A 17,896-nucleotide genomic window follows, 5' to 3' on the forward strand; every position below is an offset into this window, starting at 1 on the left:
AATGCCAGTAAACAATGAATTTATGCAACTCTTGTAAACTTTTCCCTACAAATGTAGTTGTACCCATGACAAAACACATTACAAAACAGAGTTGGGGATGTCTTTTCACAGATCCCACCTTCTTTGAGGTAAAGGAAATCTAAGAGTTGCATATATTGTTGTTTACTAACATTCCTTCTTTCAAATTACCATTATTTGGTTATGGGTAGGGGCGATGGGCTACCCCCAGTTGTGTAGCCCAACAAACTCAAAAAGAAAAAGTCCATTCTGGGTTTATCTATCTATCTAAGAACCTTCTCTACCAATAGAAAATAATCAGATCTGACGAATCATTTATGTTAATTTTATATATACTATGCAAAATTTAATCATAACCAGAAATCAAGATAACTATAGCTTTTCACCATGATCACATACTTATCAAAACCTGAAGATTAAGGAGTTTCACCTTTCAACCTAGTCCCAAACCGGAGGCAGATTCCATGTTTTGCATACATATTAAAGTAACTAGTAAAATGGCAAAGAACCAGAAGAAATGTTTCAGAAGGAAGGTTTAGACTTGCATTTCCCTTGTTTTAAGGTGGATCATCATCTTTTCATTGATACTAAGATGGATTATCAGGAGATTTTTTTATGGGATGGTTTGGATGGTGAGAAGTGTCTACACCTTGTGCCTTGGAAGCAAGTGTGTTTGCCCAAATCTCAGGGTGGCTTGGGAATCAGACCTCTTGAGGCAGTAAATAAAACACTACTGGGGATGTGGATATGGAGGTTTGTCTCTGAGAAGGATGCCTTGTTGAGAAAACTAATTCAGGAAAATATGGACAGGATAATCAGGGTTGGTCTACGGGTGAGGTTCATTACCCGTATGGGACTATGGGCTCAACTTATGGAAGGGCATATCCAAACTGAATCAGATATTCTGGTGTAATATCATTTTTTCAAGTCAGGTGCTGGTGACCATATTGCCTTTTGGAGAGATCCCTGGCTGCACATTCAGCCTCTCAAGGAAATTTTCCCTTGTACATGTTGGCACAAAACAAAGGAGCCTCAATAAGAGACTACTGAGATCCTGGGTGAACCAGTGGTATGGGATCCCCATCTGAGGCGAAACTTAAATGATCAGGAAACTCAGGACTTCTCCAATTTGCTAAGCATGCTGCAGCAGGCCAGAATTGACCCCTCAAGGCAAGGTTACATATGGTGGTCCTTCGAAGTTCCAGTAGTTTCTCAGTCAGATTTTTTATCAATCTCTTGTAATCATCTCGGCTGAACCTATTCTATGGTCTTGAATATGGAAAGCAAAGTGGCAGTTGAAAGTGATATTTTTTTGTGGACTGCAATCCTTGACAGAATTCCTACCACACATCACCTTATTTCCAAGGATCTGCCTATAGTCAATCAGTGTGTGCTCTGTCAAGCTGAAGTTGAAGATGCTGCTCATCTTTTGCTCTGGTGCCCAATATCCTACTGTATATGGTGTCATTTCTTGCAATCATTGAAAATAGCCTTGGTCATGCCAGGTGATTTGTCTTCTCTGATAGTGGCTTGGCCTTCTAAAGCATTCAGCAAAAGGGATAAGAGATTACAACAGCTACTTCCTGGGGCACTAAGCTGGACCATTTGGTTGGAGCATAATAGTAGGGTCTTCAATCAGGTGGGAGTAGATCCCAAGCAGCTAATTGGAAGGTCGAAAGGTGTTTGATAGAATGGCCAGGTAAACAGAAGGAATTTAAAGGCACAACTGAAAGGAAATTCATGAATCAGTGGGAAAGGACTAGTTAATGTAAAAGGCTCCTTCTCGATTTCTTCTTACAAGTACCTCTATTCTATGCCTGCCTCTTTGGGTTTCCTTGTAAAGGAATTTTGAGCTAGGCCTCTTCCCCCAAAGGTTTCTGTGTTTTGCTGGGAAGTGTTTCATGGGAAAATTAATATTTTGAATAATGTGCAGAAGAAGAGACCTTTTATGCGTTTGTCCCCAATTTGGTGTATTTTTTGCAAATATAATGGTGAAGTTTGCTGTCATTTACTTATATCCTGCTCTTTTGCTTTGACTATTTGGAATTGGATTTTTGCTCTTTTTGGGTGCTGTGGGAATCTGCCAACAGAAGCAAGATTGTTGCTTGAGTCTTTAGCTTTTGCTTGGTCTACAAAAAGAAAGGGTGGGGGGGGAGGTAATGTGAAGATGCATTAGAGCAGCTGCCTTGTGGACAATCTGGAAGGAAAGGAATGCCAGAATTTTTCCATGATAGGAATGAAATATGTAATTTGTCAGAAGTTAAGGACTGCATTTTGACTAGGGCATACACTGATTAAAGACTACTACTTCCTTCTCATCTTTCTCCTTCAATGAGTTGTGGAAGTGTTGGCCAGAAGTGGCGAGTAGTTCCTCTCATAAGGAGATATTATTGCAGACGGTTTCAACCCCCTGAAGATTTTATTAAATTGAATTTTGATGGCAGCACTCAAAAAGCGCTTCTAGTGTCAGAGGGGCCTTCAGAGAAAAGGACAGCAACATAAAAGCCTTGTTCTCAGGACCTGTGGGGAGTGGAAATTCTAGCAGGGTGGAATTACTAGCAGCTTTACAAGGGGTTCAGCTAGCTAGTCAACTTGATGTGAAGAATTTAATAATTGAAGGTGACTCTAAGGTGGTTGTTGGATTTGGATTCGATTCATTGGTATTTTAGAGATTTTATAAAGAAATTCAGATGGCTAACATAATACATGAATGTGAGGTGCCAATGGGTGTGAAGGTTGGCAAACAATTTTGCTGATTCACTTGCCAAAGGGGTTAACAGGGATAATTTGTTGCGGACTGTTTTGTAATTGTCTGATTCTGTTTTCTTTTCTTTCTGGCTGTTTTAAAGCCTTTGTGTTTAGAATGAGGCTGGATCTTGCACTTTCCTCTGGATGCTTGTAGCAGTCCTATCCTTTGATTAATGAATTAATTTCAATTATCAAACAAAAAAAAACGTTGTAAAGGACTCTTTTTGTGGATTTTGTAAATGACTGAATAGTGGATACAGCCAGGTCACTTACTATACTTTTTGTATAGGAAATATAGACCTATATATCTCTATATTTTGTACTTAGTTCGAGGGACTCTTGCCCCTCTTTTAAAATATATATATATATATGGTGGATTGTCATTATATGATACTATTCTTGTCTATGTGTGTTTAAGGAAGATGGGATATGGGACTTGATGCTTACCAGTAATGACTCAAGCCACACACTGGAGTTTGATCAACTAGGCCCACTAATATACCAAATCTAATGTGCAGTTGTATTAATAAATTTAAATAGAAAAAAAAAATTGATAAATGAGAGTGATTTGTTTGTAAACTTGACCTTGAAAAGGCCTATGACTTAGTGGATTGGGGATTCTTATCACTCGTGCTAAGGAAGTGTGGGTTTGGGGACAAGTGGTGCAAATGGATAAACGGCTGCCTCTCTAGTTGCCATTATTCCATCCTAGTCAACGGGGTAGTCACTGATTTTTTCCCAGCTAGTAGGGGTCTAAGACAAGGTGATCTCACGTCACCTTTCCTTTTCACCTTAGTCGCCGATGCTTTTAGTAGACTCCTTTCAGAAGCGGATAGAGCCAGATCTCTAAGAGGGTGGAGAATAGGTAGAGACAGAGTGTCAGTAACCCATCTCCAATTTGCAGATGACAATTATCTTTTGCGAAGGTTGAGATTTTACAGAGGTAAGGAATATGAAGGACTTAATAATTCACTTTGAGAGGGCCTCGAATTTGAAGGTAAATTTTGAGAAGAGTTGTGTTGTGAGGGTTAATTTGAATAGAGAGGAGGTGGAGTCTATAGCAGCCTTGTTAGAATGCACTTGCTCTCAGTGGCCTCTATCCTACCTAGGACTTCCTCTAGGTGCAAAACCAAAGGAAAGTAGGTTCTGGAATCGGTGGTTGAAAATTTTGAAAAAAGATTGGCAGCTTGGAAGAGGAAGTACATCTCCGTGGGTGGTAGAGTTACTTTGATTAAAGCAACTTTAGCCAACTTGCCTTTATACTTCCTGTCAGTCTTTAGAATTCCTAAAGGAGAGGCAAAAAGGTTGGAAAAACTGATAAGGGACTTCCTATGGGAACCTAATGAAGAGAAAAAAGATCACTTGATTAAGTGGAAAGTGGTGAGTCGGAGCAAAAAAGGAGGACTAGGCTTAGGGAATGTGGTGAGTAAGAATGAGGTTCTTTTAGGTAAGTGGCTTTGGAGGTGGCCCCTGGAGAGGGAGAGGTTGTGGCATGAAGTTGTGAAAAGTATCCATGGCTGTTTTGAATCAGGTTGGGATGCGGGGGTATCTCGAAGGGCTTTGCTCACAACACCTTGGAAGGCTATCTCTGGCATTCTCCCTAAATTCCTCAGGTTTGTAAGGTATAATGCTCGTTCTGGAAACTCTATTCTTTTTTGGGAAGATACTTGGGTGAGCACTCAACCCCTAAAAGACCATTTCCCTTCTCTATTCCATCCCCCTCTTTAAAAAGAAACCCATTTCTTGGTTCCTTCCCCCCTGGTTTGCCCTTTGGCTTTAAATAGGGATTTTGGGTTTCGGAGAGGGTTAAGGGATGAAGAGTTTCATTGTGTCTCAGAGCTGTTGTTGCTTCTAGATTCGGTGTGTCTGGAGCCCACCAACCCGGACAAAAGAGTCTGGGCTCTAAACCTGGTTGGCTCTTTCACTTGCACATCTTTCTTTAAAGCCCTTTGCTCTAACCCCTCCTCTCAGATCTTCCCTGTTAAAGAGGTTTGGTCAAGGCCAATACCCCCCAAAGTAGCAGTTTTCTGTTGGGAAGCCTATTATGGTAAGATCAATACTGTGGAAAACTTGCAAAAGAAGAAACCTTTTTTGTGTTTGTCCCCAAATTGGTGCTTTATGTGTAAAGTGAAGGGTGAGGACTGTAACCATTTGTTGATATCATGCTCCTTTGCTGCCAATATTTGGAATTGGGTTGTTTCTTTATTTGGGTGCAGGTGGAACTTGCCCTCTAAAGTAAAGCTGCTGTTCACTCCAGATGCTCTTGGGAGATTGACAAAAAGGGGGAAGATAATGTGGAAATGTATTAGAGCCGCCACCTTGTGGATCTTATGGGAGGAGAGAAATGCTAGAATATTTCAAGAAAACGAAAGAAGCCTTGCTGAAGTCAAGGAATGTATATTGACAAAGACAATTTCATGGCTGAAATCTTCACAATTGTTGGCAGATTTCTCCTTTGATGACTTAAGGAGAAATTGGAAAGCAGTGGCTTCTACAGTCTCCACCAAGAACAAATTACAAGTTGAATGGAAACCCCCACCGAATGGAGGGGTAAAATTGAACTTTGATGGTAGCTGCCAAGGTAACCCAAGGCCATCCGAAATTGGAGGGATTCTGAGAGACGAAGACAGCAATATGTTGTCTCTTTTCTTAGGACCAGTGGGTGAAGGTGATTCTGTAAGGCAGAGCTACTAGCAGCGGTACAAGGTATACAGATAGCTAGTCAATTAGGAGTGAGCAATTTGTTAGAAGGAGACTCCAAGGTAGTAGTGGGCTGGCTGAATAGCCCAGACACAGTTTGTTGGGGCTACAGGGATCTGGTGAAGAAAGTTAAATGGATGACAAGAAATATGACTGTTAGGTTCCAGTGGGTTAGCAGATCAGCAAGGGGTGTCAAGGGGTGATCTGTTTTGGGCTAATTTGTAATTTGTTTCACAGGTTTGGGCATGTTTTAGTGCTTATGATTCAGTCCTTGAGGGAGGTAACATCTCGTGCCTCTTCCTAGGCTGTATGTATTTCTGAACTTAAATAGAAAAAATTCAATAATGGACCCTAAACTTTCTATGGAAAAGTGGATGATCATTGCATTACTGTGTGACAGAAGCAAATGGCATATGCAATTTCACAATTACTGATTGAGACAAGTCGAGCACCATACAGGGACTTGATCAACTAAGGCCTAACCCAAGAATTATATTTACCGTATAATCTTATCATACAACTCAAAAATGCAACTCAAGAGCAAAAACCAGCATTATTACATAGAAAGGAAACGAAAAGAAAGCTAGTGGTTTCCCAAGGAGCTACCTGACCCATATCACTAAGCATAAGATCACCCTCAACTTCCCTTTCCAATGCAATATCTGCATTTAAAGAAGTGATTGATAAAGGACCTTGAAGAGAAACGAATTGGGAAGACCCCAAAGAAAACAATTTCAGCTATAAGAAAAATAAACAGTTGACATACTAAGCATTGATTGTGATATATCCAGGCCAATCCATCGGTGACCGTTTTCAGATAGTGTTTCTCCACTAAGACCCGATCCACAACCTACAAACAACAAAAATAAAGTTACAAAGTTGACTTCCCAAGTTTCATCCAATATGACGTTAAGCACAAACAAAGCAGGTAAAAGGTGGCTGCAAAAGAGAGCCACTGCCCACTTTAAGAAAAGAGTCCTATTACACTCATCAAAAAAAGAAAAGAACCCTATTACATAACAGAGTGAAGGTTCTGTGCAAGCAAGGGCTGGTGATGGAACTTCTCTCAAGCTCAAAATTCTCAAGTCCAACTTCACCAGATGAATTTCATTCCTTAATTTTAAAGCATTTCAAAGTACCTATTCAAGTTTCTTGACCAATAAGCTGTAACTTGATCAGAAACCAGCATTACAAGGATATGGATACAGGAGTCAGAATTGACATACAACTATGAATCTAACTCAGTAACATGGACACATAGACACATCCAATAAATAGAATAATTGTAAAGGCTCAACACTCCATCTCTTGTTTACTCCAGTGTTTTAAAAGGCACGGGAGGCATACACCTGGAGGTGTGCCTCCAGGGGCAAGGCACCCCCAAAATGCCTCGAGGCGTATGCCAGAGGGATTGATACCTCTGAGGTGTCCGCGTTTTAAAACATTGGTTTACTATCATATTGCATACCTAAGCGAAAGGACATAAAGTAAACCTAAAAAGTTTGTCTTTGTTACCTATGAACATTTCATAGGAAATAAATCAGTAGTAGTTCATTTATGACAGATAAGGAGAAAAATGGAAAATGATATGCAGAATGTCCATAAAAAATGGAATAAGTATTAGTTCATATCTTGTACCTTATAGCCTGTTGCCCTCTTGTGGGGTAGTTAGGTGATCTTTTTTATGCAATGAACTGAATTTCTTACTAATCAAAAACAAAAAAAAAAAGATTCCCTCAATAATCCATGAAAAAATGGAATTTGATACATATCCAACGCAGTTATGGGAACAATTTTTTCATTGTGCCTATGCATGAAAAAAGATTAATCATAATGACTAAAGTAGTACAACCAACTCTTGTTGCATTGTGCCTATGCATCTCAGTTATCAGAACAATATTTCTCTCTAGTGGAGTGTGTTGGGTGCCTCCTACAGATAGCAAAGAGTTGTTTAGCACAAATTGGATGAGATGTTACACAAAGAGACAAAATTCTGTGGCAATGTGTTAGGGGTACTGTGATATGGAGTCTGTGGCATGAAAGGAAATGCTAGAAAGGAATGAAAATCATTAGCTAGAATGTGAGAGGCCTAGGAAGTGCGAGAAAGAGGAGGGTGATTAAGGATTTGCTAAAAAGGGAAAATCCTGAAATTGCGCTACTGCAAGAAACAAAACTCTCCAAACCAGACAAAAGGTGGATTAGGAGATTTTGGAGATCTAGGGGTATAGGTTGGACCTCAGCTCCCTCTTGGGGAGACTCAGGGGGAATCATCACTCTTTGGAAGGGTGATGTGGTGGAAGCAGTGGAGGAATTGATAGGTAGATTTTCAGTCTCAATTAAATTTAGGAATGTGGTGGATGGTTTTGTTTGGGTTGTAACCAATGTTTATGGCCCTAATAGTTATAGAGAAAGGAACAAAATGTGGGAGGAGTTGTATGCAATTCAGAGCCTATGGGATGGTTCCTGGTGTTTGGGAGGGGATTTTAATGTTACATGATTCACTAGAGAATCTAGCAGTCCCCAACAGACAATTACAACTAGTATGAGGAAATTCAATGGCTTTATTGAAGATTGTAAGCTAAAGAAAATCCCACTTTTAAACTCTAGATTCACCTGGTCCAACCTACAGGAAAATTCCCTCTGCTCGAAAATGGGATAGATTCCTTTTTAACTTAGACTGGGAGAATCACTTGGGAGATTTGGTTTCTAGAGCCTTGCCTAGGGTCATTTCCAATCTTTTTTTTTTTTTTTTGATCAATGGGTCATTTCCAATCATTGTCCCATCGAAATAGGGGTGGAGTCATTTGTCAATGGAACAAGAACTTTCCAGATTTGAAAACATGTGGCTAACACACCTGGATTTTGTGAATAAATGAAGTATAGGTGGGATGAGGAGTTAAGCAGGGTAAAGTGGAAGGGCATAAAATTCCATAAGAAATTGCAAAGACTCAAATGCAAAATAAAAGAGTGGAATAGGGATCATTTTGGGAAAGTTTACGAACAAAAATGAGATTAATCTCTCGGATTAAAGAGTCGAATGAAAAAGAATCTCAAAATATTTTGAATGAGGGTGATAGAGAGTTGAGAAGACAATTGAAAGGATCTAGAAGAGATGCTTTTGAGGAAATTATTGAAGGCAGAAATCAAGGCATAAGTGGATTAATGAAGGCGACGGGAATACTAGATTCTTTCATGATTTAGCAAATGGGAGGAGGAAGAATTTTGTGACCAAACTTGAGATAGGAAAGGAGGTGATTACCAATTAGGATAAGATAGCCAAGAAGTTCGTGGACCACTTCAAATAAATATTTAGAAAACCCATACATGAGAGATTAGTGATGGAAGGGGTGAATTGGCCAAGGGTGATCAAGGAAAGGGCTATGTGGTTAGAACGGAATTTTGAGAAAGAAGAAATTAAACAAATAATGTTTTTAATGGACAAAGACGAGGCTTTTGGCCCTAACAGGTTCACAATGGCTTTCTAACAAGCAATGTTTTTGAAGAAACACACATAGTAAGCCATGGAGTTAATGCAACTTTTTTGGCTCTAATCCCTAAGAAGTCTGATGCTAGCCACCCAAAGGATTTTAAGCCGATTAGTTTAGTGACGAGCATTTATAAAATCTTGGCTAAAGTGCTCTCCCTGAGGATTAAAGCAATTCTCCCCTCCATTATTAGTTAAGTTAAGTCCAAGGGGCTTTTATTCACGGGCGACAAATAATTGATCAAATCTTGATTGCCAATGAATGTGTGGAGGAGATGAAAAGGTCTGGAAAAAGAGTCTTTGTCTATAAATTAGATCTTGAGAAGGCCTATGAATTGGTGGATTGGTAGTTTCTCTTAGAGGTGTTGACAAAGTGCGGGTTTGGGCAAAGATGGTGTAGCTAGATACTTGGGTGTATTAGTACCTGTCACTACTCAATATTGGTGAATGGAGTAGTGAAGAACTTCTTTCCAGGTTGTAGGGGTGTCAGGCAAGGGAACCCACTTTCACCTTTTCTTTTTACCCTAGTAGTTGATATTTTTAGTAGAATCATCACTACGGCCAATAGGGAAGATCTTATAAGGGGTGAAGGATAGATAGAAATCAAATTCCAATCACCCATCTTCAGTTTGCAAATGACTTGATGATTTTTGTGATGGGGGTGCTAGTGAGAAGGTAGCAGAGTAAAAAGAGGTGATAAGAGGGTTTGAAAGAGTGTCCAATTTGAAAATAAATATGGAAAAGAGTTGTATAGTAGGTATCAATTTGGAGGATAGAGAGGGTGAGGCTATTGCAACCTGTCTAGAGTGCACCATCTCTTCTTGGCTATTGTCCTACTTAGGGCTTTTGTTAGGGGCAAACCTTAGGGAGGGTAGGTTTAGGACTCCAATGGTTGAGTAGTTTGAGAAGAGATTAGCATCGTGGAAGAACTACATTTCTTTGGGTGGTAGGATCACCTTGATAAGAGCTACCTTGGCAAACTTACCCACTTACTTTCTTTCTGTCTTTAGGATACCACCTAGGGAAGCTAAGAAGCTAGAGAAACTAATAAGGGATTTCCTGTGGGAACCAGGACAAGGGAAGAAGGACCATTTGGTAAAGTGGGAAATTGTGTGTAGAAGCAAAGAAGAGGGTGGCCTGGGCCTAGGTAAGGTGATTCAGAAAAATCTAGCGTTGTTGGGGAAGTAGTTGCGGTGGCCTTTGGAGAAAGACAAATTATGGCATGAAGTAATGGGAAGCATTCATGGAAGCTCAAAGAATGGGTGGGATGCTGGTGTATCAAGGCAGGCTACTTTGACAACACCTTGGAAAACCATTCACAGTGTTCTTCAATTTGTCAGGTATGATGTTTACTTTGGGAACAGTGTCCGATTTTGGGAGGATATTTGGGTTGGTAATCTTCCTTTAAAGAACCTTTTTCCCTTCACTTTTCCCCATGTCTATATAAAAATGAGGTCATTTCAAACTTTATCACAATTGAGGGTACACCTTTGGCTCCAAATTGGGACTTTGGTTTTCGTAGGGGGTTAAGGGATGAGGAAATTAATTCCTTATCTGGGGTGTTTTAAGGGATGAGAATGGGATTGTTTCTGCCATGTTCTCAAAGTCGAGATCCATAAGGTTATGGAAGGAATCCAGAAAACCAGGGAGATGAATATCGAAAACTTATAACTGAAGGGGACTCAGAGGTGGTGGTAGGATGGCTGAATAAAGACAACAATGGCTTATGGAATTACAGCAATATGAGGAGGAAATTTAGATGGCTGGCTCGAGAAATGGAAATTAAAATCAGTTGGGTAAAAAGATAAGCTAATTCTTTTGCTGATGGGTTAGCTAAACAAGGGGTGGAGAGGGAGTCAATATTTTGGGCATAGTTGTAATTTTTATTTTTTCTCTTTCTCTTTTTTTCCTTTTTTCCTTTCTTGGGGCTCAAGTTATAGCTGGAAGATAAGAAAGCTTGTCTTCCTCTGTAATTATTATTGAGATTATTTAATGAATTGTGTTATTGATCAAAAAAAATTAATTCCTTATCTAATCTGTTCTGTCTCTTGAATCAAGTCTGTTTGGAACCATCTAAGCCAGACAATAGGATTTGGCTTCCTCAGCCCAAAGGGCCCTTTTTCTTGTGCTTCTTTTTTTAAGTCCCTTTGTCAGTTTCCCTCTCAATTGGTTTTCCCTTCAAAGGAAATTTGGTGTAGGCCAGTTCCCCCGAAGATAATGGCTTTTTGTTGGGAAGTGTACCATGGGAAAGTGAACACTTTAGATAATCTGCAAAAGAGAAAACCTTTCCTTTGTATTTCACCCAACTGCACCCAACTGGTGTACTCTCTGTAGAGCTCACATGGATGATTGTTATCACCTACTAATGTCCTGTCCTTTCTCTGTAGAATTGTGGGATTGGCTTTTTTCATTGTTTGGGTGCAGGGAGAACATGCCAGCAGAAGTGTGCATGATCTTTAACCCTTCTACCTTTAGTTGGCCCAAAAAAAGAGGGAGAATTGTGGAGATGTGCTAGAGCAGCCTTGCTATGGACAATTTGGGAAGAAAGGAATGCTAGAATCTTTCAAGACAAGGAGAGAAGCAGTCAAGATTTGAAGGAGTGTGTGATGAATAGGGCAATCCATTGGATGAAGACTAGGAACTTTTCCATCACTTTTCCTTTTCAGACTTGTAGAGAAATTGGCTAGCAGTGGCAAGGTGCTCTTCTGGGAAGACTAAGGCATCTACAAGATGGACTCCACCGCTTGAAGGTTCAATGAAACTGAATTTTGATGGGAGTAGTCAGGGCAATCCAGGGCGCTTTGGAATGGGAGGGGTCTTGAGAAATGAGGCTGGATGTATTATACTGCTTTATTCAGGTCCTTTGGGATTTGAGGATTCAGTCAGAGCAGAACTATTAGCAGCCATACAAGGAGTGCAACTCGGAAATCAGTTAGGAGTAGGACAGCTTGTTATAGAAGGGGACTCCAAGGTGGTGGTGGGGTGGCTGCAGAACCTTGAGGAAACTATATGGTGCTATAGAAATGAAGTCAAAAAAATTTAAGTGGCTGACAAGGAATATGTCTGTTAGTACACAATGGGTGGGGAGATCAGAAAATGCTTTGGCCGATGGCTTAGCTAAGCAAGGGACAAATAGGGAAGTTTTGTTTTGGGCTCAGCCGTAATGTTCATCTTTTCCTTTTCCTTTTAAGTTTCTTTGTAATCAGTTGAGAGAGGCTGCAGCTCATGCCTCTCCATGGGCTGCTGTATGAGATCTTCATTTTCTTTTGAAGTAATAAAACTATCCTTATTCATCAAAAAAGTATTTGAGAAGGCAAGAGGGGTGGAGTTATTTGAGCTCACCATGATTAGAGCTGCCCATTGGGCTCTGGTGACCAAAGAATTCAAAGGTATTTCCCTAAATGATTTGTTACGGGGATGGAAAACTATTGCTGACTTTCAGAAGAGGAATTCGGGGAGCATGGTCAGTTGGTGTGCACCAGCAGCACAGAAGCTTAAGTTAAACTTTAACAGGTGCAAGCATGGGAACCGAGGGAACTCAGGCATTGGTGTGTTGTCAGGAACCATAATGGGAACATCCTACTCAACTACTCTAGGCCTATTGGGTTTGGTACTCTTTAAGAGATGAATTGAAAGCTTTATTACAGGGGCTGGAAGTGATGAGGAACTGAGGATAAAGGACTTTAAGAACATAGAGGTGGAAGGTGACTGTCAAACTCTAATCTGTTGGATGAAGAAACTGGACCTGATACCTTGGAAGGCTAAGCCATTGGTGAGACAGGCACAATAGTGGGGTTCCTTATTGAATACTTCATTCAATTGGGTGCCTAGGAGTGCTAGTGGCCTGGATGACTCTTTAGCTAGGGCTAGGGTAGAGAAAAAAAAAGCTGGAATGGGGTTGTCCAGGACTGGGTGGTAACCTGTAATATTTGTTTTCTCTCTTATGTATTCATGATGTTAGTACTCTGTGCCTTCTGGAGGTGTTTTGTTTTAGGCAGTGGTTTCCATTTTTAATGAAAGTAATCTGTTGCTTATCAAAAAAAAAATGACTAAAGTAGCATAAGATTGGAATCTAGCTCCACTAAACCTTCATGTTTCTTATTGATAAAAAAGGTATTGAACTAAAAGATTTGAAAAGCACCTATATCAAGCAGCAGTCTGGGCACTCCATCATCCGGCAAAGCAAGCAGCTCCAGTGCTCTCTCTGAAAGCTTTGACTTTTGATACACCAAAGCAGAAGCATTAGCAAATGGATTCCTTCATAATCAAAAATTAATCTCAAATCCATCCTAATGCCTGATTTTCTATAATATTAAATTATCTATTCAATAGTTGGTTCAACTATAAACAAGAGTTTTTTTTTTTTTAACATCCCACATTACATGCAGCAATGTTTCAGTAAAATACACGTCAAGATATCTGAAACCCATTAATAAATTTGATCAAAAAGAAAAAAGTAAGTGAACCTAGGGAAAAGGGGGGAGGGGGCACTGGGTTGATTAAGTTAAAAGTAATAAACAAGGCATGACTGTTGAAAAATACAAATTACAGTTGCACCCAGAATAGTTTTTGTGTTTTCTGTATGGAGCTGCCTCGTGCCTCTCTAAGGGGATTTTCATGTAACCAATCTTTGAATTAATAGAATATGATTCTTTACTTATCAAAAAAAAGGTAATAAACAAGGCCCTACTTAGTAGGTGGTTGTGGTGGTTTGGAGAGGAACACATTCAGCTTTAGAGGCAGCAGGTAATAAGTGAAGTATGGTGTTGTCCCTATGGATTAGGAGACTCTCATGCCTGCCCAGTCCTACAGCTCTTCCCTATGGAAGGGAATAAGGAATCTAAAGCAGAATTTTAACACAAATATTTGAATAAAACCTGGTAATGGTGAACATATTTATTCCTGGACTGATGTTTGGTGTGATGAACGGGTTCTTTGTAATGTATCCAAGCCTTTATAACATCGCTGACAATAAGAAGGCATCTGTTGAGGAGTGTACAGGATGGGTTGGCTCTCAGTTGGTGTGGGTACCCAAATTCAAAAATAATTTGAATGACTGGAAAGTGACACTTATTGGAGGGCAGCTGTAGAGATTATGAGGCATTCAGTTGAACACCCAGCAGAGAGGTTCTCAAATTTGGCTGAGGGAGCATTCAGGTTCTTTCTCCAACAAATCTTGTTACAAAATGCTGATTAGAGAGTTCTAAGCTATTCCATGGAGTTGGATTTGGAGATCTCAGGTCCCATCCAAGGTTATCTTTTTCGTTTGGGCCAATGTTTTCAAAACGCCATTGACCCAGGCAGTGGAACCACTCAGCCCAGAAACTGGCTACCATTTCGGTTCCTTCTACTGCCTGGCCCATTATTTTGTAAAAATACATTGAATTGGTCAACAAACCAATTACCTAGACAGTTTAACCACTGAACCATTCAACTCCAGCAACAGTTCACAGTTTAAATAAAAAAACAAATTATTTATTAAAAACTAAAATAACAAAAAACAAGAACAGTTGACTGGCTGGTGGGGGAGAGAGAAAGAAACTGACCGGTTGGTGAGGAGAGAGAGGAGGAGAGAGAGAGAGAGACCTGACCAGCTGATGGGGAAGAGAGAGAGAGCGATGAGATGAGAACAGAAACCTGAGAGAGAGAAATCTGAAGGAGGCAATCATCTTCTTCTTCGTCTCCTTTCTTTCTTTCTTCTTTCTCTGCCACTCTTCCCATTCTCTCCTCTCTAATAATATGTATATATGACCTATGTATTTTCCTAACCTAACCTAATATTCCAATCTAATGGCCAGAATGCAATATACAATGTAAATTGAACTCAATCATTTTGACCTATTTGACCCAACCAGTTGAATTGCTGACCCAGGAACCAGAGGAAAAAGCAGTTCTATTTCTGGGTCAGTTCTTAAAACCTTGGTTTGGGCTGCTGCTGGAATAGGATTAAGACTGAGGTTGCTTTTGAAAAAGGGTATGAATTTGCACAATGTCTACTGCTTTGTGGGGAGTCACCAATTCAACTGATCATTTGCTTATTCATTGCCCATTTTTCCTTCTATCCTTTTAGTTTAGAGGTACTTTCTTAATCTATTCTGGAGACATTGTCCTTGATCGGTAGAGAATTTGTTATCTTCTTGGAGAGTGGGTTGTTTTTCTATTGAATGGAGAATCCATTGGAATTTGCTGCCCTTCGCAGTTTTCTGGGGGTTTGGAAGGAGATGATTAATAAGGTGTTTCAAGGGAAATTTTCCTCTCACAAGGTTCTGGTTTGCAAGATTGCATGATTTCCAATTCGGTGGGCATCAGTACTACACCAATTTTCTGGGATTAAAGCTATCTCTTTCAAGGAAGATTCATTTTTTATGAGTCCAAGATATAATGTATATGCTATAGCCTATAGTGATACATGTATAGCATTTTGTAAACCCCTTCTCTGAGGGTGTCTCACCCTCTTTATAGTAATAATAATTCCATACAATACAATTTTTTGCCACTATTCAGAAAAAAAAAGGAAAAAATGGTTTGCTTAAAATAAAACTAGAAAACAGAAAATGCCTAGTTTTGGTTATTACATTATCTAAATAATTTGTTATTAACCAATTAAATATAAATTATAGACCATTTATATACAATAATTATTGATTGGTATAATAGTTTGTTTTCAATTCTACAAGAAATACCACAGAGAAAAATCGGAAAATCCATCTTAATTCGCTAAAAACCAAGCTAAGTTCAGATATGGAACTAATCGCTTATATTTTAAATATAAATACTAAAAAATTCGCTAATTATCAGCTTAAAACAACTTAAAATAAAATTTACCTGAATTTCGATTATCCGAGATGAAGAAGTATACTTCCGAGCCTCGGCATCGTCATAGAATATCTCCGGAGGAGCTTGTAACTCAGGCCTCGAAGACATCTCTTTCACTCCAACTAAGAAAACCAGATGCCGAGTTCTTCGTACAACCCCTAAAATCTAACACACGATAGAATTATTACCGACTTACACAAACATTAAAAAAAATGAACTTTCAAAAATTGTTACACTTTTTTTGACATTTATCTTTTCACAGGACCTCAAAGTCCTAACGCTCAAATATAAAGTTTTGATCTTTGAAGCAATTTATATACATTAAAAGGAAAAAAGCCGATGGCCATAGAAAAAAAAAGAGTTCCAAATCATATCCTCACCAAAGAATTAGCATGCTTAACCATTAAAATTAAAAAAAAAAAAAATCAGAAAAAACACTTAGAATTATGGTTACCTGATTCCGGTTAGTTTTGATTCCTCTGAAATCCCTTAAAGCAGCGGAAGCCTTTTCTCTCCTACTTCACTCCCACTAGCCTCCGGTGCTGCAAAAGAGGGGGTGACGACAGGTATCGTTAGGGGAATTATATATCTAGTATTTTAAATGACGAAACTACCCTTTACCCGCTCAAACGTTAGGGCTGCAAACTGTATCCAATTAATCGAATTCAAATTCGAATTCGGATTCGATCTATCAACGTCATCCGAATTATATATATGGATGTATCCCTATCCTATCTAGGGGTGCAAGTCGGGCGGGTTGGGCCGGGTTTATGGTCAACCCAGGCCTGGCCCTAAAATTTGAGCTTAAGGCCCGAACCCGGCCCGAGCCCGAGGTCAAGCCTGATTTTTTCAATTCGAGTCCAGCCCACCCTCTATTTTGATGCATTTGGGTTGGGCTCGGGCCCAAGCCAGGTTTAAGTTGGTTAATGAATTCATTCTAAAATTATACATATATAAATGTGCAAATATATACATATATTTATGTGTATATGTAAATATGTATGCAAAATATCTATACAAATATTATATATACAAATATGTATGTATATATATGTAAATATGTATACAACATTTACATATATATATATATATATATATATATATGTGTGTGTGTGTATAAATGTATATAATTGGGCCCGGCTCAGGCCGGGTTCAGGCTACTTAAGGGCCCCAAAAAAAAAAGCCGACTTCTTGGGCCTGAGCCCAGCCCAAGAACCGAAAATCCAAGCTCAACCCATGTAAAATTCTAGGTTGGGTCAGTTCGGGCTCAAGTTGGGCCCGCCCAAGTTGCACCCCTAATCCTATCTCATAAATTTAAGCCTGTAAATGGTATTTTTTATTTTTTGAAATAATTAGATTGTAGTCCACTTCAGAAATCTGAAATTACAGCCCCCTCTACTAGTAGCCCTCTTATAAACCGCATCCTGCCTATGGCTTTGACATCAATCCACATGATTCATCCCACCTGTACATTGGGGCTAGGATTTCTGAAGTGGACTAAACAATAAAAACCCCTTATTTTTTTATCAGATAAGACAAGAGGGGCTACACAAGACCCGGGGGTAGCACGTCCCGAAAAATCACTCGCACAAATGTAAGAACTAGCTAGGCATAAATTGTAGAGACAAACAGGAAGAAGAAAATGAATTTGTAAGAGCTTCATGGGCGATGATGTTCTTCTTCTCCAGGCACCTAGCAATGATGTTCTTCATTCTCCAATTATGAGCCTCCCAAGCAGCCCATGCCTAGTTGATAGTTGAATCACCCAAACGGTAGGCTTTGACATCAATAAATTCCCCTCTACAATTCTTTGCAATAGTCGCCATAGAACAAACGTTCCCATTGACATAGGAAGCATCGAAATTGATCTTAACAGTGTCATTGTTTGGATTGTTCCACAATGAATCCAATTCTTCATTCTTTTGTTTTCATTAGGATTAATTTGGTATATTGACTTCTCTAGATAAACACTCATAGCTTGATCTATCATAATTTGAGGCAGAGTTTCTATGTTGTTAAACACTCTCCGCAGGTCTCTACTCTTCTAGAGGTACCATAAGGTAAATGTCATTTCTCCATTACCTCGCCACAAGGGGCACCATTTTAGGATAGGTTCTATTCCACCAATTA

General features: G+C 39.5%; 1 protein-coding gene across 2 annotated transcripts in view; it reads right to left on the reverse strand.

Annotated features, from left to right (window-relative positions):
- RID2 (S-adenosyl-L-methionine-dependent methyltransferases superfamily protein) overlaps positions 1-16,349 on the reverse strand; it is a 36,870-nt gene extending 20,521 nt beyond the window's left edge. Inside the window, exons 1-5 of one of the 2 annotated variants that reach the window (XM_010264929.3) lie at positions 16,221-16,349; positions 15,776-15,931; positions 13,092-13,167; positions 6,233-6,316; positions 6,073-6,128 (exon numbers count right to left, since the gene is read on the reverse strand). In XM_010264929.3, the coding sequence (XP_010263231.1) occupies positions 6,073-6,128; positions 6,233-6,316; positions 13,092-13,167; positions 15,776-15,874 (315 nt within the window). In that variant the 5' untranslated portion in view covers positions 15,875-15,931; positions 16,221-16,349. The remainder of the gene's footprint in view (positions 1-6,072; positions 6,129-6,232; positions 6,317-13,091; positions 13,168-15,775; positions 15,932-16,220) is intronic. The other variant, XM_010264930.3, reaches the window with a different exon arrangement.
- Positions 16,350-17,896: the final 1,547 nt, after the last annotated feature.

Source organism: Nelumbo nucifera, chromosome 8 (genome assembly GCF_055504915.1).
Source record: "Nelumbo nucifera cultivar China Antique chromosome 8, China Antique-T2T, whole genome shotgun sequence".
In the NCBI taxonomy this organism is placed as follows: Eukaryota; Viridiplantae; Streptophyta; class Magnoliopsida; order Proteales; family Nelumbonaceae; genus Nelumbo; species Nelumbo nucifera.